The sequence below is a fragment of the Bombus huntii genome, chromosome 11, assembly GCF_024542735.1.
Source record: "Bombus huntii isolate Logan2020A chromosome 11, iyBomHunt1.1, whole genome shotgun sequence".
NCBI classification, from domain to species: domain Eukaryota; kingdom Metazoa; phylum Arthropoda; class Insecta; order Hymenoptera; family Apidae; genus Bombus; species Bombus huntii.
This window is the reverse complement of record NC_066248.1, coordinates 3809513-3833285: the sequence shown is the minus strand read 5'-3', so window position 1 is coordinate 3833285 and position 23773 is coordinate 3809513. Positions and strand designations below refer to the sequence as shown.

The 23773-nt window shown below is 33.7% G+C and overlaps 5 protein-coding genes and 1 non-coding gene across 8 annotated transcripts; 4 read left to right on the top strand and 2 right to left on the bottom strand.

Moving 5' to 3' along the window:
* The first annotated feature begins 180 nt into the window (after positions 1 to 180).
* On the top strand, positions 181 to 3639 carry LOC126870866 (CCAAT/enhancer-binding protein zeta). Its single transcript, XM_050628967.1, has 4 exons — positions 181 to 1837; positions 1909 to 2533; positions 2628 to 3038; positions 3138 to 3639. The coding sequence occupies exons 1-4, from the start codon at positions 731 to 733 to the stop codon at positions 3608 to 3610; spliced, it is 2616 nt and encodes an 871-aa protein (XP_050484924.1). The 5' UTR covers positions 181 to 730; the 3' UTR covers positions 3611 to 3639.
* Positions 3600 to 5922, bottom strand: LOC126870887 (chromobox protein homolog 1-like). The gene is made up of 4 exons (XM_050629034.1): positions 5796 to 5922; positions 5298 to 5405; positions 4977 to 5214; positions 3600 to 4888 (listed from the first exon to the last, which is right to left on the bottom strand). The coding sequence occupies exons 2-4, from the start codon at positions 5391 to 5393 to the stop codon at positions 4662 to 4664; spliced, it is 561 nt and encodes a 186-aa protein (XP_050484991.1). The 5' UTR covers positions 5394 to 5405; positions 5796 to 5922; the 3' UTR covers positions 3600 to 4661.
* A 488-nt stretch (positions 5923 to 6410) lies between these two features.
* On the top strand, positions 6411 to 8052 carry LOC126870879 (isocitrate dehydrogenase [NAD] subunit gamma, mitochondrial). 2 transcript variants are annotated; one of them, XM_050629008.1, is made up of 3 exons: positions 6411 to 6561; positions 6673 to 6901; positions 7063 to 8052. In XM_050629008.1, the coding sequence occupies exons 2-3, from the start codon at positions 6686 to 6688 to the stop codon at positions 7999 to 8001; spliced, it is 1155 nt and encodes a 384-aa protein (XP_050484965.1). In that variant the 5' UTR covers positions 6411 to 6561; positions 6673 to 6685; the 3' UTR covers positions 8002 to 8052. The 2 variants fall into 2 exon arrangements, with proteins under 2 accessions (XP_050484965.1, XP_050484966.1); XM_050629009.1 differs by having other exon boundaries at positions 6438 to 6592.
* A 1043-nt stretch (positions 8053 to 9095) lies between these two features.
* LOC126870868 (probable ATP-dependent RNA helicase DDX10) lies at positions 9096 to 15320 on the bottom strand. Of its 2 annotated transcripts, XM_050628970.1 has the most exons (14): positions 15173 to 15320; positions 13275 to 13627; positions 12445 to 12644; positions 12185 to 12376; positions 11827 to 12099; positions 11565 to 11686; positions 11286 to 11487; positions 11050 to 11212; positions 10789 to 10972; positions 10535 to 10711; positions 10229 to 10443; positions 9958 to 10154; positions 9475 to 9872; positions 9096 to 9365 (listed from the first exon to the last, which is right to left on the bottom strand). In XM_050628970.1, exons 3-14 carry the CDS (start codon positions 12538 to 12540, stop codon positions 9233 to 9235), a joined length of 2352 nt encoding a protein of 783 aa, XP_050484927.1. In that variant the 5' UTR covers positions 12541 to 12644; positions 13275 to 13627; positions 15173 to 15320; the 3' UTR covers positions 9096 to 9232. The 2 variants fall into 2 exon arrangements, with proteins under 2 accessions (XP_050484927.1, XP_050484929.1); XM_050628972.1 differs by lacking the exons at positions 13275 to 13627; positions 15173 to 15320 and having other exon boundaries at positions 12185 to 12345; positions 12445 to 12588.
* Positions 13645 to 22095, top strand: LOC126870857 (collagen alpha-1(I) chain-like). The gene is made up of 18 exons (XM_050628938.1): positions 13645 to 14097; positions 15030 to 15236; positions 15351 to 15667; positions 15787 to 16281; positions 16421 to 16928; positions 17058 to 17299; positions 17379 to 17576; positions 17659 to 18126; positions 18187 to 18231; positions 18308 to 18766; positions 18857 to 19018; positions 19116 to 19277; positions 19349 to 19726; positions 19813 to 20082; positions 20181 to 20794; positions 20875 to 21083; positions 21168 to 21352; positions 21444 to 22095. The coding sequence occupies exons 1-18, from the start codon at positions 13959 to 13961 to the stop codon at positions 21801 to 21803; spliced, it is 5418 nt and encodes a 1805-aa protein (XP_050484895.1). The 5' UTR covers positions 13645 to 13958; the 3' UTR covers positions 21804 to 22095.
* Positions 22096 to 22505: 410 nt separating this feature from the next.
* On the top strand, positions 22506 to 22578 carry Trnav-uac (transfer RNA valine (anticodon UAC)). Its single transcript has one exon. It is a non-coding gene; the product is annotated as a tRNA-Val (tRNA).
* Positions 22579 to 23773: the final 1195 nt, after the last annotated feature.

Sequence of the window (23773 nt, the reverse complement as noted above, 5' to 3'; positions counted from 1 at the left end):
TTAAAATATAAATTTATTGTAGGGAATGGGAATGTATGTTAAAGAGTATATGAAATCATTTTTAACGTTACGTTTCATGGTATTTTAATGGTAGAAGAATTGCTTATTAACTGTGACTAATAATGTTACAAAATCATTCGCATGAATCCAAAGGTACGGTCTTAAACATAAATGTGACAATGAAGGATTCTATAGAGGGGGATCATCATTTTAATTTTAATACCATCAGTAACGTGTACTTTTGGAAATTTCATATGGTGCCGTTATGTGAGGAAATTAAAATACTGCGAGGGAATACTAGTAAGGGAATTAAAATACATCAAAATAATAACATCAATAACAACAATAATAATCAAAGTTTAAGTCGTGGGACTTGTACGTTATTGTCGAGACCTATTTATATACACGTGTATGACTGTAGCTATAGTCAAAACTTTCGAATTAGTGGATTTCTTGCCCCTTATACTTTCTGATTCTACATGTCGTAAACTACAAGATTGTAAAAAAGTTAACAATTTTTGGTTCTCTAAAATAACATTAATTGATATTTGTGTAGTAAATATTCTTTATTATCGTGAAAATATAACCTAACTAAGATTAAAATTAATATACTCATATCATATTGAGGTTAACCACGAGACAAGAATATTCCCCAACAAAGTATATATTGTTCATTTAATATTTCTAAATATATTTTTACGTAAATACTTGAATTTTCATCTGTAATAAGATGAAAAAGGGACTTAAAGAAGTGAACACAAAGAGTGCTAAGTGGTATGAAGAATATCCTAAAGAAGAGGAACCATGTAAACATTCAAAATCTGAAATAGAAATATCGAATTTAAAAAATGAAGCAAAAAGATATTTAGATGCAGAAACTTCTGTTTACCAATTAAAAGAATCAAAATGTACTGATTCAGAAACAGTATGGTTAAGAACAGCATTAACACAGGGTACAACCTCAGATAAAGTAGCAGCTGCTATCGTATTAGTGCAAGACAATCCAAAATACAATTTAACTCGACTTACAAAGCTTATAAATCAAGTACGAGTTGCAAAACATAATCAATGCAATATGGTGATAAAATCTTTAAAAGATCTGTTTTTATCAGATCTACTTCATCCTAAATTTAAATTACTGAAATTCGAGGAACAAAATTTAGATGAACTTGACAAATTTAGTTCTGGAGATGCACTTATTAAATTAGGTTTATCAAGAAAAAAACTAATGGCTCATTGGTATTTTGAAGATCAATTACATGAACAGTATGAACATTTTGTAATGTCTTTAGCTACTATTGCATCTGATACCGTGGATGCAAATCGTGATATAGCAATATCAACAATGAAAGATTTATTAATAGGAAATGTTGAACAAGAACATAAGTTATTAGAATTGATTGTTAACAAAATAGGAGATCCAAGTGGTAAAATAGGATCTAAAGTTATATTTTGTCTAAATAAGTTATTATATGAACATCCCAACATGAAACTTGTTGTATTACGAGAAGTTCAAAAATTATTATTTAGAAAAAATGTAGCACAACGTGCTCAATACTATGCAATATGCTTATTGACGCAATTTCTTCTAACTAAGAAGGATGAAAAGCTTGCTTCTACACTCATTGAAGTTTATTTTGCCTTTTTTAAAGCTTGTTTAAAAAAAGGAGAGCCAGATTCTAGAATGATGGGAGCAATTTTAGCTGGTGTAAATAGAGCATATCCATTTGCAAACATGGATTCAAATATATTGAATGATTATATAGACTCTGTATACAAAGTTGTACATATTGGATCTTTTAATGTTTCTTTAAATGCACTTAACTTATTATATCAGGTAAGTATGTAAATTATAATATATTAATTATAAGAGGTTCAACGTTTTTATTTCTTTTTTTGTTCCTGTAGATTACAGGTAAAGATGAAGCCCAATCAAACAGATTTTATTCAACCTTTTATCGGAAATTATTAGATCCACAAATTGGGGTGGCAAACAAACGTGCACTGTTTCTTAATCTATTATTCAGAGTTCTCAAAAATGATCGTAACAAACAACGTTCATATGCTTTTGTCAAAAGAACTTTACAAATCATATTATATTTTCCTGCAAATATGGCATGTGCTACTTTATATGTGATATCCAAAGTTTTACAGACAAATAAGGAATTAAAAACTTTATTATTAAAACCTCGAGATTTTATCAAAATTGAAAATGAAGATCTTGAATCTAAAGATAGTTCATTAAGTCCAGAAAATAAAAATATCTCTTATCCTTCTGATGATAGATCCAAATTAGAAGACTCCATTTTATTAACGAATGTTATATCTGAACACAATATTGATAAGGAAATTAATTCTGAAAATAAAACAGGAAATAACATAAAAATTGATTTCGATTCACATAAGGAATATGACCCCTTTTGTCGCAATCCCCTTTATGCTGGAATAACTAGAGGTCTAAATACAGAGTTCATAACATTATCTAAGCATTATCATCCAAGTGTTGCATTATTTGCAAATACTATTCTTGAAGGTACTTCACAGTATAATTATTTTCACATGTATTACTTGTATATAAAATCAATTTAACATATTAAAATTGTAACATATAATTTTTATAATTATAGGGAAACCAATCGATTACACAGGAGACCCGTTAGAAGATTTATCCTTAATGCGTTTTCTAGATCGTTATGTTTTTAAAAATCCAAAAAAGTTAGAAGATAAAAAAGTGCAGAGAAGGAATGACCCTTTAGCACAACGTGCAGGGTATACACCTAAAGGTATTAGATGTGTTCCAATTGATAGTATGTCATATCTCAATGAAAGAGAAGAACGCATTCCAGTTGATGAATTATATTTATACCGATATTTAAAAAAGAAAAAAGAATGTAAACACGAACTTAAAGTTGAAGATGATGATATAGAGAGTGTTAATAGCGAAGAATTTGACAACATGTTAGACAGATTAACAGATAATAAAGACTTTGGAGATTTAGATATTGCAGCTGATATTCAAAGTGGAAGAAAGAAGAAAGGTATGTATCTATTTTTTGTAATTTACTTAATCTAGAAATTATTTTTAAGATATTTCATATTATATGAAAACTAAAAATAAACATTTATTATATTTGTAGATATTCAGGAAGAAGATGAATATTTTGATGATAATAAAAGTGAAGATAGTAATAATTCTCACGATATACATGAGTTAGAAGAAAATATAGATAATGATAATACTGATGATGAATTACAGAATTTAAGTGATATTGATCTAGATGACGATGATGCTAGTGATTTGGAGTTTGATGAAGATATTGATGAAGCTTTGGATGATAGTATTCAATCAAAGAAGCAAAATAAAAATCCAAAAGGAATTGATAGCAACATATTTGTATCAGCGGAAAAATTTGCAGAAATGTTAGAAGAACATAGTAAACAAAAAGGTAAAACTGGTGGCACAAATGCATTTAATACTTTGGATGGTGCAAGTTCGAAACAAATAGATTGGGAGATTAAACGACATCAGAAACTCAGAAATTCTTTAAATAGAAATAAACGGAAAGGTTCCAAAATTTTTAAAAGAAATGTAAAAAGGGTTAAACATTAATTATAAAATAAATATATTTTAAAAGCTTTTATATAGCATGCATTTCTTGCCGTGTTCGCTGCCACCAGAAAAATTGTGTATGTTATACGTTAACAATCTTTCAATAGTAACAAACGTATTAAAGATTTAAAGCATTTATAAATTACAAAAAATGGATGCTTTAATTGATACGTTATACAAATTAAGGAACTACACATATACCTATATACTAAAACAATTTTTTACTTTACTTTCATAATTACTAGACACAAAAACATTAATCTACATTACATTGTTGATACTGAATGTTGTAAAAAAGATCATTTAAATCGTTAATAGACAGTTAACATATTTTCAATTTGATGCATTATGTAAAAGATTAATTTACAAAAACAGTAAAAAGATTTATTTTTTTTTTTTTTTTGACAGAAATATTCGATACTTCCACTATAATAACACTATTATCTTATGTAAAAGTATTTCATTATCATCAAAAAGGTTTTTACAAATTAAAAGATTATTTTCATTCATATTTCTGTACTTACTGTACACTGTCACGTTGTATTTGAATAAAAATAATCAAGCTTTCAACTTCTTTAGCAACAACCGCAACTATCGTATAATCACGCTCATCTACTTAAAAGTTAATTGCAAATTAAGCAATCAGAGGAAAAATTACATAGAAAAACACGTTACATTCGAAATACATACTGTTCTAATTTACATTGGACATACTAAACTTTACATTTAAATTAACAATGAAAAATAAACTTTTTATTGATCCTTATACAAAAATGTAACAGTTGCAAAAGAAGTTGCGAGTATAGATTTTATGGAAGTATATTTCCTGTTTTTAAGTTTAAGAGTAATTATATTTTGACTAACAATAACATAATAAGGATGGCCTATCTCTTAATTTTTAAGTTATCAATAATCGTAAAAAAAACATTAAAATTTATAGTATGACTGTGCAATGATCAATAAATCTTCATATTTTTCATTTTGTACACGCTATTTTTTATATACGACATATTCTAAAGCGTGCTGTATATGTATATCGGAAGGCTGAACGCTACTCTGCATCAGCTTTTACTGAACTTTCTTCGTCATGAGCAGGGCTATGCCATGTCAATCGTTCTTCATAAAACTTTATCACAATTTGCGGACATTTCTCATTGGCAATTCGAGCAGGAACTAAATCTGCATCATCTGTTCCTTTCCATTTCATTAAAAACATCAATTCTCCACTTGAATCTGTTGCACCAATAATTCGTTCAGGTTCCAAATTTCTGTCAAAACCTATGTGCAATTAAAGCGAAGTAATTAAAAACATGTTATATGTATATTATTTAAATATATTGTTTAAGGAGCTAAAAATAAATTTTACCTTCAGGTTTCTTATCTTCAGTCATTTTTTTCTTAGTATGAGTAAGTACAGGACCACCTGATGAACTTTTTCGTTTCTTTTGTTCTTTATCTTCATGCCGTTTACCAGTGGCAGCTGCTTCTTTCTTTTTGCGTTGTTCTTCAAATTGTGCAATTAGATCTGGACAATCAAGATTTTCTTCTGGTTCCCATGTATTTTCTTCATTGGAATATCCTTTCCATTTTAGAAAATATTCAACCTAACAATATGTAGTTAACAAACAGTAATCTTAACGAATATACAAGAAATATATATGTATAATATATATTCAAAATCACATACTTTTCCTTTAACCACTCTCCTATCTAAAACTTTTTCAACGCTGAATTCCTCTCCTCCTGCGCTTTCTCCAGGGGATGATTCCTTCCCTTTGCTCATTCTGTTTTAATACTGCAAATATATTTTATATATAACAAAGGATATTGAAATAAAAATTATACACCATATAACTAAAAAAAAGTATTGACATTGAATATACAGTCATAGCCAAAATAATTCGTTGTATATAAATAATAAATTCATACAAAAAATAACTTTGGAAAAATTATTTCAGTATAAAATAACAATATATTCAACAATTTTGTAAGAAAAAGGTTCAAAGATGCTAAGAAAAACGACCATGATGCAAAATGGCGGTACGACAGCCGGGAAGCAATCAAAGATTTTTCTTGTGAACTTACGGTAAAAGCTAATCGCTAATGAATAATATAAACTAATATTAATATTAATTATGATTACATCTATAACTGTCTGGCCACTATTTTTAATTATGATACTTACTTAGAGAATAGATACAAATTGAGCAAAGATGCAACTACGAATGATGCGGCGGGCTTTCTGGCGCTTTAGCGTCTTATTACCGCGTTGCCGCGAAAAATGACAGTGTGACCAACATATCATTCGCAAATGATTTTACAAATTTATTGTTCATTGAGGTAAAAAAATATTTTATGTCATTGACATTTCTTTATAAGTATCTATTAATTTAAAACGCAAAACATCATAATTATTACAAAAATGGCATTAAAATATAATACATTTTTACTATAAATAATGGTTTTTGTTGAAGTGTTAAACGTTAAATTCATTATACATTAAACTTTTCTTAAAGAATATCACTTGTTTGGTAATTTTTATATAAAAGTTGTTAGTAAAACAAAATATGAAACTTTTTGATTTGCAATACAATAAATATTTTGTTTAATATTGAAAATATTGAAGTTTGCTGATGTACTGCAATCATTTCTAAAATTAATTTTTCTAACAAATAATTTAGCCAAATAATTAATATTTTAAATCTTTTATAAAAATTATAATATATAATGTTATAACATGACGCATTATATACAGAATAGTATTAAAAAATATTTAACGTTATATAAAGTTTGTACTGTGCATGGTATTAAAGATTATTTTTGTAGATGGCACTATTATTTAAAATTTTAATATTGATCTTCCACTCTTTATAAAAGTTATGGATTAAACGGCGTTGGAAGTTTGGAATTTGGAGTTGGCATTGTTGGCATTGTTGGCAAGGACTTTCAAGGTATTGTTAAAATAGAATTTGTAAAGTAATAGTATGTGATCAAACCATGTAGTTTATTGATATTAAATAATTAATATTAAAATTTAATTATATTTTATAATTAATTCGCAGAATAATACTCAAAATGGCTGCCCGATCAGTTATTAAGTATTTACGTCCAAAAACTGTTGTATCTCAAATTCATAGATGTGCTTCACTCTCTGCATTTGAAATACAACATAAAACTCCATCTATTAAAAAGGTAATGCCTATACCAAAAGCTCACTATGGAGGACGACACACAGTTACTGTTTTGCCTGGTGCTGGAATTGGTCCAGAGTTGATGACCTATGTAAAAGAGGTACGACAAAATTTGTATATACCTTTAGTAAAAAATGATCTTTTAGGTATATGTCATTACTTCTATATTCTTTAAATTATTACATTAAATGTCCTGTTAAATTTTTAAACAATATGTTAAAGCAGAAAGTCTTATATAATCATTTTATATATTTTTTATAGGTTTTCAGTTATGCAGGTGTACCAGTAGATTTTGAAGATGTAGATATTGATCCAAATGCAGATGACAATATTGATTTACATTATGCTATTACATCAATTCGTAGAAATGGTGTAGCACTAAAAGGGAACATTGAAACTCGTAGTACAGAAGCTGGTGTACTTTCCCGAAATGTTGCTCTTCGAAATGAGTTAGATCTTTATGTAAATGTCTTACATTGTGTATCATATCCTGGGGTAAATTCACGGCATAAAAATATTGATATTGTTATTGTGAGACAAAATACAGAGGGGGAATATGCTATGTTAGAGCATGAAAGTGTACAGGGTGTTGTGGAAAGTATGAAGGTTATTACAACTACTAATTCTGAACGTGTTGCAAGATATGCATTTGAATACGCTAAGCGAAATGGAAGAAAAAAAGTTACCACAGTTCATAAGGCAAATATAATGAAGCTTTCTGATGGGTTGTTTTTAGAAACATCAAAAAGAGTTGCAAAAGATTATCCAGATATTACTCATAATGATATGATTATTGATAATACTTGTATGCAATTGGTCTCCAATCCACATCAGTTTGATATAGTGTTAACAACCAATTTATATGGGGCAATTGTATCAAATGTAGTATGTGGTTTATTAGGTGGTGCTGGATTATTATCAGGTAAAAATTATGGTGACCATTATACAGTGTTTGAACCAGGTACTCGTAATACTGGTACAGGCATTGCTGGGAAAAATATTGCCAATCCTATTGCAATGTTAAATGCTGCTGTTGATATGTTACGTCATCTTGGACATAAGCATCATGCTACGTTAATTCAAAATGCTATCAATAGAACTATTAACCAAGGTATACATACTCGTGATCTTGGTGGACAAGCTACCAGTAGAGAAGTTGTTGATGCTATAATGAAATATATTAAAACAGCATCTGATTAAGACTGATACAGTGTATCTTGCTAAACTTAATATGAGAGGGAGAGTTAAAAAGTAAGTAGTATTTGTATTAAAAAAATGAAGTATTCAGTATTTGAAATTAGTTTTTATTTGATTAGTATTTATTTGAAAATAGAATCTAAGTACTACTTTTTTACATAATCCCAATATTTATTGAGACACTTATCATATCACGATACCAGTTCTTCTATTGCATCGTTGAAGAATTGTCTTTCAACTTGCGATAACCATTTTCACGTCGCACTTCGACCTTTTTCATCAGAGCCGTATCACTTTGGAACATCTTTTTTTATTAGCCTGAAGACATCGAAGTCATAAGGGGAAAGGTCTGGGTCTAGACTGTACGGAAGTTGCTATACGTTTCACTTGAATTTTTCTAGTATATCTTCGTGGATCGTGCCGAGTGTGAATGTCCGATTCGACGAACGCGATATGTTTCACGATTGATAACAAATGAAAGGCAATCGTTATGTCGAAAATATCAATATAACCTTAGAACACAAGTATTGAGAAATGTTGTCACTTCGCTGCCAAGTTTCCTCAAGATATTTTTAATACACAAAAAGTTATAGACGAATGCAACTTACTTTTTGACTCACCCTCGTAATAATGTAGAACCATATATATTTAATTTTGCTTTTTAGAAAGAATATTCATTGTGTTTGGTATAATGTTAAAATATCATTGCAGTTGACAGTAGTAAATGTATTCTCTACTTAAAAGGAATTCTATACAATTGTGTAAATCGCACAAAATTATAACAATTTTTAAGTAAAATGACAAATTTGATATCTGTATTATAGTGATATTTCATGTAATATAAAGACATTGTAATATACTGAATTATTAATATTCAAAATTTGTAAAATATATGCTATAAGTACTAATATCAATAGAAATTAAATATTGTAATTATTCTTATAAAACGTGTTTGAGATGTAAATTTTTTTATTTACATCTGAAAATATTTCAGATGTAAATAAAAATATTTTCTTGTAATTATGTAATATTTATACATGACTTTAATAATTTTATGCTAATGATAATTCACTGAACAAATGATTTAGAGTACAATATATCCGAGGACTTAATTTAGTTTATTTCATTTACAAAATGTTTAGATAGTGAAAAATATTTAGTATTAACAATATTGTATTATAGAATATATAAAAATTATTAAAATCTTGATCAGTGAAAATCCTGATATAATAATTCAATTTTGTAGAAGTTGTAATGCTAATTCCTCATCTACTTTTAAATCTGTATTATCTATTTCATGACACGTTCTTTGTTTCTTCTTTTTCTTTTTATATTCATCTTGTGTTATGAGTTTTCTTTTAGATGATCTGTAAATGATAAAAAAATATGTGTACCAAATATAAAATTAATATTAAAAATAAAACAAATATATTTTTGTAGACATAATGATTTAATACAAGGTGTTAAAATGCAAACCTATGTATGCTGCTTTCTTCACTTTCCTGTGTTTCTGGAACATTCATAATTTCTTCATAATTTTCTTGCTGTTTGCCATAAATTTTATCTGGATCTGGTAACCAGGATAAATCTAAATCACTGTCTGCTTCCTCACTAGCATAGTCGTTTATAGTATTCTCAGTTTCATCTCGATCATCTTCATCATTTTTATCATTTATTTTCTTCTTGCTAGCTTTTAGTTTCCTTTTTTCTTCTCTATGTTTTTCTTTTATTTTTTCCCTAAAGCGTTGCTTATCAAATTTATCTTCTTCGTGTAATATCTGTTTAGCTATTTCTATATTAATTCCAGAACCTTCTTCATTTTCATATTGTCTAGCTAATTCAGAAACTTTATCTTTAGAGGGATTTAGTAATTCCTGTAAAGTGAAATATGTTATGATTGCACATTTGAGAGATTTATATTTATAATTAATGGAAAAAGCAAGAAAAAATGAATCAAACCTCTCCCCTATCATCAAAAGTAATTTTTTTATTTGGTACTATTTTTTTTCGAAGAATTTTTTTAGCTATTGCGGCTTTTGTAACGGCTTTCTTTTTGTTTACATTTTCGTCCTGTTTATCATTGATTTCAATTGGTATATCATCAAGGTTTATATTTTTTCGTTTCACAGTTAATATATCATCATCATCGCTATCATCTGTATAAGAAAATAAATATATTCATATAAAAAAAAATACATAATTTGATAAATTTTAACATTTATTTTTATACCAAGTGCAAAGTTATTTGGACTTATTGTCGGAGATCTAATTTCTTTTTCTTCTTTATTTTCTTTATAGTCACTTATTTGCTCATCTACATTGCAGTTTAATTTATCATTAGCAGTAAATTGTTTCATTTTTTCACTATTTTTATCAGATGGTTGTCGTTTTTGTTCCATTCTTTGAAGGAATCGAATTCTTGGAGGTATGGCTAAACCTAGAGATCTAAAACAAACAAATTAATTGCAAAACAATAAATCAAAAGTTGCTTATGTCATTAAAATTATTATTACGTGTATTTATATATATACTATACCTTGCAAATAAATCGGTATTTAATGCACGAACATTAAAGACTTCTTTATCTTTCATTAAGAAGACTGATTTTATATATGATACAAATCCTCTTTGAGCACTTTCTTTTAACAAAACATCTCTTGCTAATAGTGCTTCTATTTTACGTTGTGGAGATTGCAATTTATTTGGGTTAATTCTATATATATATATATTTTGAATATATAAACATTATGAGTTGTTTAATTATTTATTTAAGAAAGACTTTTAACTCACTGTATCATGGATATTGGAATTTTGCGTTCTTTAAGTTTTTCAATCATTTTTTCTTCAGATGGTAATAAAACCAACAAGCATTCACCATTTTGTTGAAATCTAGCTGTTCTACCAGCACGATGTATATAAGCATTTACATCTTCAGGACAGTCCATTTGTACAACCCAATCCACAGCAGGGAAATCTAAAATTTATCTAGATTATAAATAGCGATATTCAGGCTAATTTAGAACCACGTGAAGAATCATTCTTTTTCCTTACCTAACCCACGAGCAGCAATATCAGTTGCAAACAAAACTGCAGATTGTTTTTTACAAAAAGTTTCGTAAATTTCCATTCTTCTAAGTTGATGTAAGGTACCATAAAGTGCTAACAAACTTATACCAGGTCTCAATCGACAAAGTACTTCGAATATATATTTTACCTTAAAGATAATAGATACCATAACATTATTCTTCATATTTAGTTGAAATAAATTATAACAAATATTGCTATACCTGTTTACAACTGGAGAAAAAAACAATAATTTTTTGTTTTAAATGATTACGTATGAATGACCACAACATTGAAACTTTGTCTTCTAAAGCGCAAACAACATAACTTTGTTCAAGTGCTTCAGGTGTGGTATGTGTAGCATGTTCATGGACAGACACATACATAGGATCTTTCAAACTCAATCTGGCCAAGTCTCTTACGGACCTGTTAAAAAATTAAATAAACATAATCTAATAAGTATAAAGAATGATTATATTTTACTTCTTTTTTAATATGCATACTTTGTTTGTGTTGCAGAAAATAAAAGGGTTTGCCGTTTTGGAGGTAGATTCTCAATAATAGAATTCATGGTTTGCTCAAAACCCATATCTAAACATCTATCAGCTTCATCTAATACCAGTACCTACAATTGTGATAGATAAAAGATATATATAAATAAAAATACATTGTTATTATTTAATTATTATTTATCTGTTTAATGCTGATTAAGCTAATTAACATTTTCACATCAAATGATCCACTTATATTCCTGTATCTATTTACCTGCATATTTATACAATCAAATAGTGGATTTTCATCCATATGTTGTAACAAACGACCAGGAGTACATATAACAATATTGCATTGATCCATACGTCTTTTTTCAAATTTTAGATCTTTTCCACCAATGATAAGACCAGCAGAAATATCATGATGTCGACCAACTTTTCTTAGTGTTTCATATATTTGATAAGCAAGTTCTCTGGTTGGTGTAATAACAAGTGCACCAAGTCCATCTAATCTTGTCCATTGTTTGCAATATAATATCTCTAAGACCTTAAACAATTTAAGACCTTTATTATAAATTTTTGTTACAAATTTCTTTATTAAAGTACTACATAAATTTAATAAAATCTCTTACTGGAATAAGAAATGCCAAAGTTTTCCCACTGCCAGTTTTTGCTGCTCCTAATATATCATTTCCACGCAATGCTAATCCAATACTTTGTCTTTGAATATCTGTCATTGCAATATAATTATTTTCTGTCAGACCCTTTAAAGTTTTCGGTGAGAGTGGAAGATCTGTAAATTTTGTTATTTTCGTTTCATCGATCTGTAAACATATAAATCTTATAAAATCTTATAAATTTTACAGACTTGAAAAAAGAAATTAGAACTTACAGTATCATATTTAGATTGTAGATTAGTAATTATTTTTGTTTCAGGAAATGGTTTTTTCTTCGTATTGTAAATTTTCACTTTTTGTTTCTTTGGCATTGTATATTAGATTTATCTAAGGAACGTTGTATATAACCTATTTATAAGGTTATGTGAACAACTGATGCATATAATTACAACGCCACTGTACAACTAGGCGCTAACTGCAACAGTATTGCTTGACTTACTACAGATATGTGCATATCAAGAATACATATTTGAATATTTAAATAGAACAGCGAAGTACATTAATATTCGTATTTAAACTATATGCAACGAATACATTATATGTATTAATAATTTTCTTTAAAAGCGAAGAGGTATACGAAATATAAAATAAATAAAAATAATTATTTGAATTATTAATTTTCTTAGTAAAGTATATGTATGTATATATATCTGCTTTCAAGTTCTTAACAGATAGTACATATCATCGGTAATTTATCGATAGAATTAATTAAATGTTTAAGATAGTAATTGGCCTTATATTATAATATAAAAGTTGTAGTATCCTATAAGTACATATATGGTATTAATTGCTGCACAAATAATTTGAACGAATTTATTTATAGATCAATTAATTTTTAGCAGTGTGATAAACTGACAGAAATATCATAATTTAAAATAATTATTTCCCAAAATATTCTTAGCTTATATTATTGATTAATACATTATATTAATTAGCACATTAGGTTCGATCAGTGACCAATACGATTATTTTCGAAAGATTAAAAATAGATGAATCAATCTATCAATGAACAAATATACTTGTACATCACGTAAAAAAAAATTACCTTTTACTCGTTCAAATGCGTTGCGACTAATACTCTTTGACGTGATAAATATTGATTTCCATTCGGTCCGAATAGAGAACTCTTATAAAGTAACTTAAGTCGGGAAGTAGTTAATCAAAAGTATCGAGGAAGTAATTAATTGAAAGTTTCATAGTTAAACGATGACCACATTCGTTGGCGGAACAATTTCTTTTTTTTTTCTCGAACGAACTTTTGCAAGTATATATAATGTAACAGTACGACATTCAAGATAGAATTTCGCTTGTATTCTCATAAGAAAAATTTCGATGATGAAAAGATTCCTACCCTGGGTAGATCATAATGCACCACATTTTCGATGTGCCACGTGTTATCTGAATCAGTGTCAACAGAAGAAACGCGGGATTGTAATTAAAATACACATGTGTGGAATGCATGTGGATCGTTGCATCGGCGTTTACGTGAAAGAGAAGCGGGGAGATAGAATATTAGAAAGGAGGGATCGAAGTAGAAGAAGAGGAAACGCGTGGGGAAGGGCGACTGCATTGTGACAACGATTATATTCAGATAAATTTCTCGGGCTTTCTCGACTTCACATCCGATCGGTTCGTTAGTGGCTTTACCGATAGTGCGCGTTCTTTTTACAGTGATTGGTATCAGAAAAAGTTCCCTGTGAAAAACATGATTTGACGAAGAAAGGGTAGCATGCGGCGGGACCACGTGAAACAGCAATGGAGAACACTGCGACTGCCTCGCAATATCCACTCCGTTTCTTGGGCATTTTGTCTTCTCGTAACATTAGCACTGTATCCGGTGCTAGCCGATATTATCTTGCAAGACATGGGTAAATGTGCAACAATTCCTTTTAAATCACAATTTGACTAACTTAACAATCAGTTTGACTTTGTGTCCTGACGAATAAGTATACGATTTAGAACAGTAAAACGACAGGCCAAAATGAATACGCTATTTCAAAGCAGATTTTATGATCGTATGTCTGCATTTCGTAATTTGTAATAATATCTATATCGAACAAACCTGAATGAGTATGTATATCTAAAAAGAAATAATTCTTTAAAATATAAGATTCCAGTTATATAGGTTAAATGATCACCGTGTGATATGTACAAGTACACGAGTTGAAATAATCATTCTGTGAACTATGTAATAGCAAGTCCATTTGCTAGTGAATGTCTTTTTAAGTGATCTCTATTGCATTAATTGAGCCACTGTTCGTAGCATGCAAAACTGCGTGTTCCACTCAGGAAAAGAGGACTTGTTAATGAAACTGGTTTAAACGCGATGAGTTACGTCTTTCGAGATCAGGGGTTATTGGGTTTCTAGGGGTTATTGGGTTGTTCGTCGTGCCGTCATCGTACTATTATGCTTATTTAATCGCATCTTTCCCTTTCCTTGTAAAATCATAAGTTTCGGCTAAAACAGGTTCATTGCTAGTTAAGGAATTACATATGCTATATATATATGCTATCGCTATATCTATCTATGAAATGTATCTATGTGAAATTTTATTGCGATGCAAGTATGTTTTCGACGATATTCTGATCGCTGAAAACTTTAACATTGAAGAAAGTATACGTAAATTTTATTTATAGAAACATTTTCAAAATATCTTTTTTATGAAAACATGTCTAGAATTGTGTATGCAAGAACTTTGTTAAATAAGAAATTCTAGAAAAATCATAGTTTTGATGTTATTTAGGCATATGTTAGTAATCATTTAAAGTGAACGCGAATCACGGTATTTCACAATTTCAGAAAAGAATATCGTAGACCTGATGGATGGTACGGGAATACACCAAGAGCCCGTTGGAGTGATCGTAACCGAAAATCGTTGCCACAGAAATGATACAATAGCATATGACATTACGGAAAGCGCGCTACTGACGATCAATACGAACACTTTGTTTCCGACTGGTATACCGCGTGATTTTTCCATTTTAGTCGTCGCGAAGCCAAAAATCGGTTAGTACTCTCTTTAATTGATTTACATTTATCCTGATCGTACTTTTACGGATCATAGATTATAATCACATAGATAAGATAATAACCGATACAATTTAACGATCACAAAATTAGGATCCTCGGCTGCCACGTTGTTTGCGATCTACAGCGACAGTGGTGAGGAACAGTTGGTACTATCATTGGGCAATGATGTCACTCTTTACTACAGTACAACTCCGGATGATGAGGATAAACCAATTTCGTTTGGTATTGATATATCCGATGGAAAATGGCACCGTCTAGGAATCAGCATCAAAGGCGATACTGTCACGCTAATTTTCGATTGTACTCAACAAATTTCCAAAGAATTAAGTAGAAATCTTGACGAAACGATTAGCGTCAGCGGCATCATAATTATCGGCCAACAGATCGTCGATGGTAACATGTATATGGTCAGTGGAGAATATTCAAATTAATTGTGCTTGATTACAACATACGAGTTTAATTCTACACGAAATCTAAGACGGAATTCAGTTTAACGGTTTGTTCGTTTATTTCGAATTATTCATAGGGTGGTCTGGAAATGTTGAAGATTGCACCGATACCAGACGCAGCTTACGAAATTTGCACGATTTTCGCGCCAAATTGTAGAAGTCAATCGAGACAAAGTGATCGTTCGAATATGCGGAATTATAATTCCGTCGTGCGTACAACCTCGTCTACTTATTACGAGGGTACAAATATTGGCGACGGTCAGACAGACCCAAGTTCTAGTTCTCCGGTTAAACCCTTCTCAACCGCTGGATCGTATTATGAAACGAATTACGACAATCTGCACCCGCCTCGAAGTTATGGCAGAACATCTGAGAGATCTGGACCAAATGCTTCGTATAATGAGCAGGATGAAAATCTTGTAAAAGGAACGGAGGATGATTATGAGAACGGGAGTGAAGAAGGGAACGAGGATACCGAAGACAGCGACAACTACAAGTTAGCTTATAGGCCAGTGAATGCAACATATGCAACAAGACCAACTGTGGAGACGTTCCTTCACAATCAAAGTGCCGTGAGTTAATCGTTATAATAATAGACAATAAAACGTGTTCTTCATTTGCTTAAAAACATAACATATTGAACTTGAGAAAAATATTGGTTAAAGGAATATAAATAATGTTTTATCATTTATTAAATAAATGTTTATGTAGGTTTTCAACAACATCGATTCAGTCGAAGTAGATCGCTATCAAACGACAACGCCAGAAATTTCTAAAACTTCCGACAATTTATCTAGAGAAGTTCAAGGAGGTTTGAAATATTCGGAATCGTTGGAAGGATCGTATTACAATCCAGCTTATTATAGTAGTAGGGGTTCGCCTGGGCCACGGGGATTTCCGGGGCCACCAGGGGTGCCCGGGCCACCTGGTAAAAAAGGAGAACCAGGAAGAGATGGGTTAGCAGGTTTGCAAGGCACGGCTGGCCCACCGGGAAACGTGTTCATAATTCCAGCACTTAACCAGCAAGGAAACGAGAAAGGACCGGATACTCAAGCGGAAGCTCTGAGACAAATGCTTTCACAGCATATGTTGGCTATGAGAGGTGCCGAAGGTCCTATGGGTCTTACAGGTATTGCTGGGCCCGAAGGACCACCTGGACCTCAAGGTCAGAAGGGAGAACCTGGAGAAGTTGGCGAATCTGGACCTCGTGGCGAAAGAGGTCAGTTTTATAAATTCTTTTCTGTATACAGTCCCGAAGTTCCATTAATTTGTTAAGTTGGATATTTAAATGTTATAACAGCATAATTTGGACAAAACAAATATTGGAACATTTAATAAATTCATACAGGTATTCCTGGAAATACTGGCAGGGAGGGTAGACGTGGTCGACCTGGGAGAGACGGAGAAAGAGGTTTAAGTGGACCACCAGGAATGAAAGGAGAACAGGGTGTGCCTGGACTGCCTGGATTACCAGGAGATAAAGGCGAACGAGGATTTGTAGGTGCCACCGGTGAACAAGGTTTACCAGGTCATGAAGGAATGCAGGGTGATGATGGTCCTCCAGGTTTACCAGGCTTACCGGGTGAAATGGTGAATAACGAAAATATTATACAACAATATACTTGTATTCATATAAAAACGGAAGATCGTACTTTTGAAATTACTTTAGGGACCTAGAGGATTCATAGGCCCACGAGGTTTCCCTGGATTACCAGGGAATCCAGGTATTCCTGGAAGCGAAGGTCCACCAGGAGCAAAAGGCAATACTGGTCCACCGGGCCCTCCAGGTGTGCCAGGTTCTCCGGGTCCAATTGGACCTGTAGGACCACCCGGACCTCAAGGTCTTTTGGGTCCAACTGGTCTAGTGGTAAATTACTTAGATACAATTTTTTTAAAAAGTATTTGCTTTTTATTAAATCTTCTACGAAGTTATTTAACAATTTTAACAGGGTCCACAAGGGAAGCCTGGAATTCCTGGCCTGTCGGGAGCAGACGGATCTCCTGGTCATCCGGGAAATCCAGGCGTTCCTGGGATGAAAGGTGAACAAGGGCCTCAAGGACCGCAAGGTCCGATAGGCTTCCCGGGAGTCCGTGGCATGAAAGGCGACGAAGGCAAACGTGGATCGCCTGGTGAACGCGGAGAAAAGGGAGAGAGAGGTCCAGAAGGAGAGAAAGGTGACATTGGCGCGAAGGGAGAACCTGGATTATCAGGTCCACAAGGAATTCCTGGATTGGAAGGTTTAGAAGGACCAAAAGGTTTCGAAGGGCCACGTGGTGAAACCGGTTTAGTTGGACTACCTGGTGAAAAAGGTAAAACTGGTCCTCCAGGTTTTGTTGGATATCCTGGAAATGTTGGTGAAAAAGGTGATAAAGGTCAACCAGGAAGAGAAGGCCCTAGTGGAGATAAAGGAGAAAGGGTAAAAGGAGCCTATCAAGTAAAATTTAATACAATGAGATTTATCATTTCGTTATTTTAGGGTAACAATGGCGCGTCAGGAGAACGTGGTGAACCAGGACCTAGGGTACGTAAGGAAATACATAATAATATTAGCGATGATATTGTCACATAAAAGAATTAATAGAATATCTTTTACAAAGGGATTTAGAGGTGCTCGTGGAAGAAGAGGTGCCGAAGGATTGCCAGGACCGAAAGGTGATACTGGCCAGCCAGGCCCTCCGGGATTACAAGGAGAATCTGGTACGCCAGGAGTCGAGGGACCTCGTGGATTTGTGGGATCTCCTGGGCAAGCTGGTCTCAATGGTAAAGATGGAATCCCTGGACCTTCTGGTGAACGTGGACCAGTGGGTGATTCTGGGCCGCCAGGTCCACCAGGTGCGCCTGGTGTTATCGGACCGCAAGGTCCAGCTGGTGAACCTGGACAACCAGGAGAACCTGGAAGTCCAGGAAATCCAGGAGCTCCCGGAGAATCAGGTTCCCCAGGAGAGCAAGGCAAAGAAGGACCACAAGGACCACCTGGTTTACAAGGAAAAGAAGGTTCACCAGGTCCTGGTGGTCTACCAGGATTTCCTGGTGAACGGGGTGCAAATGGTTTACCGGTTTGTATTTGTCTGTCTTTCTAATAATATAATAACTAAAGTTTCCAAGGTAACGTGTTTTCATTAATTGAACTCTTCTCTATAAAACAGGGAATGCCAGGTGCAAAAGGAGAGATAGGACCACCTGGGCCGCAAGGTCCATCAGGCGATAAAGGTGCTCAAGGAGAATCTGGGAAAGATGGCGAATCTGGACCTCAAGGAAAGCAAGGACCTAAAGGACCACCTGGTCCAGTCGGATTGAAAGGCGACAGGGTAATAATAACATACAAGTATAAAAATAAATGACTAAAATGATAATAAAGCGATACCGAAATTATGAATCATATTAAATAATACATATTCTTATCAGGGCGAGCCTGGACCAGTCGGTCCTACCGGGCGAGATGGTTTACCAGGGCAACGTGGTTTACCAGGAGCTCCTGGCCCTGTTGGAGTGCCAGGAGAAGATGGAGACAAAGGAGATATTGGACCACCTGGTGAAAAAGGCTTTAAAGGATCTCAAGCGGAAACAGTAAGCGTAATGTAATCGTAATCATACGACAGCATAATAGTAAAATGTAAATTATGATTTACTTTTCACAGGGACCTCCAGGAGCACCTGGCGCACAAGGACTTCGAGGTGAACCTGGTGCTATCGGCTTACCAGGAGAAAAGGGACCACCTGGAGAAATCGGGAGGCGAGGACCAAAAGGCGAAGATGGTCCCGTTGGTGCATCAGGTCCTCCTGGTCCCGTAGGGCCACAAGGATTGCCTGGCCCATCAGGATTAAAAGGAGAAGTGGGGGATACTGGCATAGTTGGTCCTGTAGGACCGGCAGGAAATCCAGGTGAACAAGGTCCAAGGGGCCCTAAAGGGTCTGAAGGTTTACAAGGTCCTCCGGGAGTAGAAGGTCGTCAAGGAGCAAAAGGAGAATCTGGAGCGGTAGGACTTCCAGGTTTAATAGGTCCAGAAGGAAAACAAGTAAGGAATGATACTATAATTATTTCAATAAAAATTTATGGAAATAAATTTTACGTTATTATAACTTAACGAAACGTGTATCGTAGGGCGAAAGAGGCCCTCCAGGACCAAAGGGAGAAGAAGGTAAGAGTGGACCTCCAGGACCGCCTGGAAGTCGTGGTATAAATGGTCCGGAAGGACCAAAAGGTAATGCAGGACCACCTGGTTTCCCTGGACCTCCAGGAGAACCAGGTTTAGTCGGCCCAAAAGGGGAACCTGGTAAGAATGGTGAAGATGGAAAACCAGGAGATCCTGGCGCACCAGGAGAGATTGGACCCCCGGGAAAGGAAGGATTACCTGGCCTTGCTGGAAAACGAGTATACATTATTATAGTCTTGACAATGATAAATCTTAAGGATTTGTTTTAAACAAATAACAGTATTGAATTAGTAATGAAAATTAATTTATTATTTAGGGATCCGAAGGTCCAGCGGGAGTGCAAGGTAGTCCAGGTTTACCTGGTGAAAAAGGAGACATGGGGCCGCCTGGGGCGCAGGGACCTCCAGGTTCCATAGGATCTCAGGGTCTTCCAGGACCATCAGGTTTGCCAGGTGTAAGAGGATTGCCAGGACTTGCTGGAGAAAATGGTCCACCAGGGATGTCAGGAGCTGTTGGTGCTCCAGGAAAAGTTGGACCGGTTGGACCAAAAGGTCCAAAGGGTGACAGAGGTAAACGAGGAATCAAAGGGCATCGAGGTGAATTGGGACACGTTGGGGTCAAAGGAGAACAGGGTGAGAAGGGAGAACAAGGACCACGAGGTGCTCTAGGACTCGAAGGACCCAAGGGTAACCAAGGGCCACCAGGTTTATTGGGTTTCAAAGGAAACGATGGACCTCCAGGACTTCCAGGAATAGAAGGAGCAATAGGACCCAAAGGTAATGCTGGAAACGATGGACCAAAAGGCGAACTGGGCCCTCCGGGACCTCCAGGTCCTCCTGGACCACCTGCAGAGCAACCTATGATTCCTCCGGAGTTGTTATTCACGAGAGAACAAATTCTTCGAAGGAAGCGCGATATTTCGACAAATACGTAAGACCTTTTAGGCATTGTATGTTTGACTTTCATGTCTGTAAATGTACTACTACTGATGATGATACTATTATTCGCAGCGCGGAAGACGAGAAAGAGAAAGATTCAGAAACGTTGGACAAGGATGATCAAATCGAAGAGGAATTTGGCCCAAAATTCTTGGACATGTACAGTTCTATATACGCCATGAGACAAGAATTGGATCGAATACGCAAACCGATTGGAAGCAGAGAAAATCCTGTAAGGACTTGCAAGGATTTATTTTACGGCCATCCTCATTTTCACGATGGTCAGTAATTCTATTTGCTTCGTTCGGAGGTTACTGATTTTGTCAGTTGTTTGAAAACTTACGAAATAACGGTTACCAAAACAGGTTGGTACTGGATCGATCCAAATTTAGGAATGGCTGACGACTCTGTATATGTTTATTGCAATATGACGAATATGGGCGAAACTTGCGTATACCCTGATATTCACACGAGTCAAATGCCCAATATACCATGGAGGAAAGAAAATAATAAAACGGATTGGTACTCGAATTTGCGCGGAGGATTTAAAGTGAGTTTACATTCATCTAACGAGAAGTCCTGTATGACATATTGAAATATAAAATATAAAAATCTCTTATCCATCGTATGTTATGTTATAGATTACATACGAAGCTATTGGGGTAGTGCAATTAAATTTTCTGCGTTTATTGAGCCAAGAAGCTTATCAAAATTTCACTTATACCTGTATTAATAGCGTTGCTTGGTACAATGTTTTGAATTTTAATTATAATTCATCTTTACGACTGCTTGGTGCTAACGAGGATGAATTTTCATATACCGGTATCAAGCCACAGATCGTTACGGACAATTGTAAAATGCGTAAAAGCAAAGGAGATACAGTGTTCTTGGTTTACAGTAAAAAGCTTCAACAGTTACCATTGGTGGATTTTTACCCAGTCGATTATGGATTGCCGCATCAAGCGTTTGGTTTTACAGTTGGACCCATTTGTTTCAAGTAAATCAAATTATCAAATCTCTATTGGCAAGACTGAAGTATAATTGTAAATTATTCGATAATTATTTTCTATCATTTTTTCCTTGACACTGTAATATCAATCAGCAGATAATAATTTATTAATCATCTAAATTTCTCTTACTAAGACGTACAATAGTGAGGACTATTATATTTTTCCGTGTACTTATATCAATTATCATTATCTTTTCGGATTTAAACGTTCGAAAGAATAAAAAAGTGCCATTCAGAACTTAAGTAGAATGTAAAAGGTGCAATACAATGTATTAACACTGTTATTTATATATATGTATATTATTAATATTGTAACCACTGCCATAAGTATGTGATCTACATTAATTCTGTGCGATATACGCCGAATTTTCACATGTTTATAAATAAAATGCAATAATACATAAAATTGCTTTCACTTTATAACGTTATTCCCGCCTTGAAATATAATTTTAATTGATTCTAAATACGTACAAATCTCAATTGAATTTAATCCTTCATACTTATATACAATTTTTATCAGTTTTTATCTTAAACCCTGGTCTTGTCATTATCTAAATTGAGTGTTTTTTTCGTATTGTGCAATTAAATGTACTATTAGATATAATTAGTAGAATAACTTTTGTGAATATAAATAGAAATAAGGATTGTATATTATGAATAATATGAAAAATATGAAAAGAGCTTCAGACATGTCGGTTCCGTGGTGTAGCGGTTATCACGTCTGCTTTACACGCAGAAGGTCGCCGGTTCGATCCCGGTCGGAACCATTTATTTTTACTATTTTTTTTATGTCAATTTCCATTTGCTTTTTAATAGCTTATCTAATAATTTGATAAACGACCACAATCGACCACAAAACAAGTATCTATCTATCTATCTTTTTTATACATATTTTCTTCTAAACCAGCACGAAATAATAATATCAGAATGCGAATCTATCACTGACTACGAGGATGACATATAAAATTGTCAACAATGCGGAGATATAGACATCAAGAAAGACAGATTGATTGATAAGATTCATAGCTGCTCGACAACGGATAGAACGTGGTTAAAAATGACGTCCTTAAGTCACACGGTGTTTCCATTGAGTCCCCATGCATCATTTGCTCGGAACGAGTAGAGAGTGAATTAACTTGTCAGTCGAGGCTTACCACGAACAGAACTCCGTAGGAGTTGGCTGGATAGTTACGCGAACCATATCGATTCGCATCTGGGAAGGGCTGAAGAAAGTGAGAAGTGATTCAGGCCAGAAGGGATCGAAGGAATTCGCGAGAATGGCGCTATATGCGTGGGCGAACCGTGAGAAAGGGCAGGTGGTATCTTGTCGTGGTGGTCGGCGGTTCACACTTCCAGCTCGTTCTCTTCTCGCGACAAGAAAACCAAAGTGACGGTGCAGGGCCGCTTTTATCGCCACCTTCTTCGCGTCGTATCGGATTTAACTTCGAAGGATTCAGCTCGCTGCGCGTCGCAAATCAGTGATGGTACTTCTTCAAATACGTTCGTACCTACTTCTACTATTAAATATTTCGAACATCTGTGAAATATTTTAACGTATCTTGGCAGAGAGTATATTTCCGATCGAGTAAGGCGAACAGAGAAGCAGTTGCATAATTAATCGACCCATTAGAGGGAAAGATTCTGAAATATTTGTATTTTAGTTCAACGAGTAAAAATGTCTGTTCATTCAAAACATAAATAAGGCCGTCAATTGGTAATCGATGTTTAGAGAAAAAATAAAGTACGTAAATACGTTTAATGAAACTCGTGGCGTGCAGAGGGTAACTACTACGAGGGTGGATGGAAGCCGAGTTCTTTTGAAACGTAGCCGTCCCTGTTCCCGAGCGCTCGTCCAAGAAATGGTATGAGGGATAAAAGGTTTCCTTGTTTAACAAAATATCGTCTCCGAACCATTAGCCCGACCGTTACCACTTCAACGCGATTTTCTGCTCCTGCCACGTC

Coding starts and splice junctions, on each gene's coding strand:
- LOC126870879 (XM_050629008.1), top strand. CDS start 6,686: ATGGCTGCCCGATCAGTTATTAAGTATTTACGTCCAAAAACTGTTGTA. Junction 6,902..7,062: donor TGATGACCTATGTAAAAGAG/GTACGACAAAAT, acceptor TATTTTTTATAG/GTTTTCAGTTATGCAGGTGT.
- LOC126870857 (XM_050628938.1), top strand. CDS start 13,959: ATGCGGCGGGACCACGTGAAACAGCAATGGAGAACACTGCGACTGCCT. Junction 19,278..19,348: donor AAGGATCTCAAGCGGAAACA/GTAAGCGTAATG, acceptor TACTTTTCACAG/GGACCTCCAGGAGCACCTGG. Junction 21,084..21,167: donor CCATCCTCATTTTCACGATG/GTCAGTAATTCT, acceptor TTACCAAAACAG/GTTGGTACTGGATCGATCCA.
- LOC126870887 (XM_050629034.1), bottom strand. CDS start 5,393: ATGAGCAAAGGGAAGGAATCATCCCCTGGAGAAAGCGCAGGAGGAGAG. Junction 5,215..5,297: donor GGAGAGTGGTTAAAGGAAAA/GTATGTGATTTT, acceptor ACATATTGTTAG/GTTGAATATTTTCTAAAATG. Junction 4,889..4,976: donor TGAAGATAAGAAACCTGAAG/GTAAAATTTATT, acceptor AATTGCACATAG/GTTTTGACAGAAATTTGGAA.
- LOC126870868 (XM_050628970.1), bottom strand. CDS start 12,540: ATGCCAAAGAAACAAAAAGTGAAAATTTACAATACGAAGAAAAAACCA. Junction 12,377..12,444: donor TACAATCTAAATATGATACT/GTAAGTTCTAAT, acceptor ATATGTTTACAG/ATCGATGAAACGAAAATAAC. Junction 9,873..9,957: donor CTTTTGATGATAGGGGAGAG/GTTTGATTCATT, acceptor TTCACTTTACAG/GAATTACTAAATCCCTCTAA.
- LOC126870866 (XM_050628967.1), top strand. CDS start 731: ATGAAAAAGGGACTTAAAGAAGTGAACACAAAGAGTGCTAAGTGGTAT. Junction 2,534..2,627: donor TGCAAATACTATTCTTGAAG/GTACTTCACAGT, acceptor TTATAATTATAG/GGAAACCAATCGATTACACA. Junction 3,039..3,137: donor AAGTGGAAGAAAGAAGAAAG/GTATGTATCTAT, acceptor TTATATTTGTAG/ATATTCAGGAAGAAGATGAA.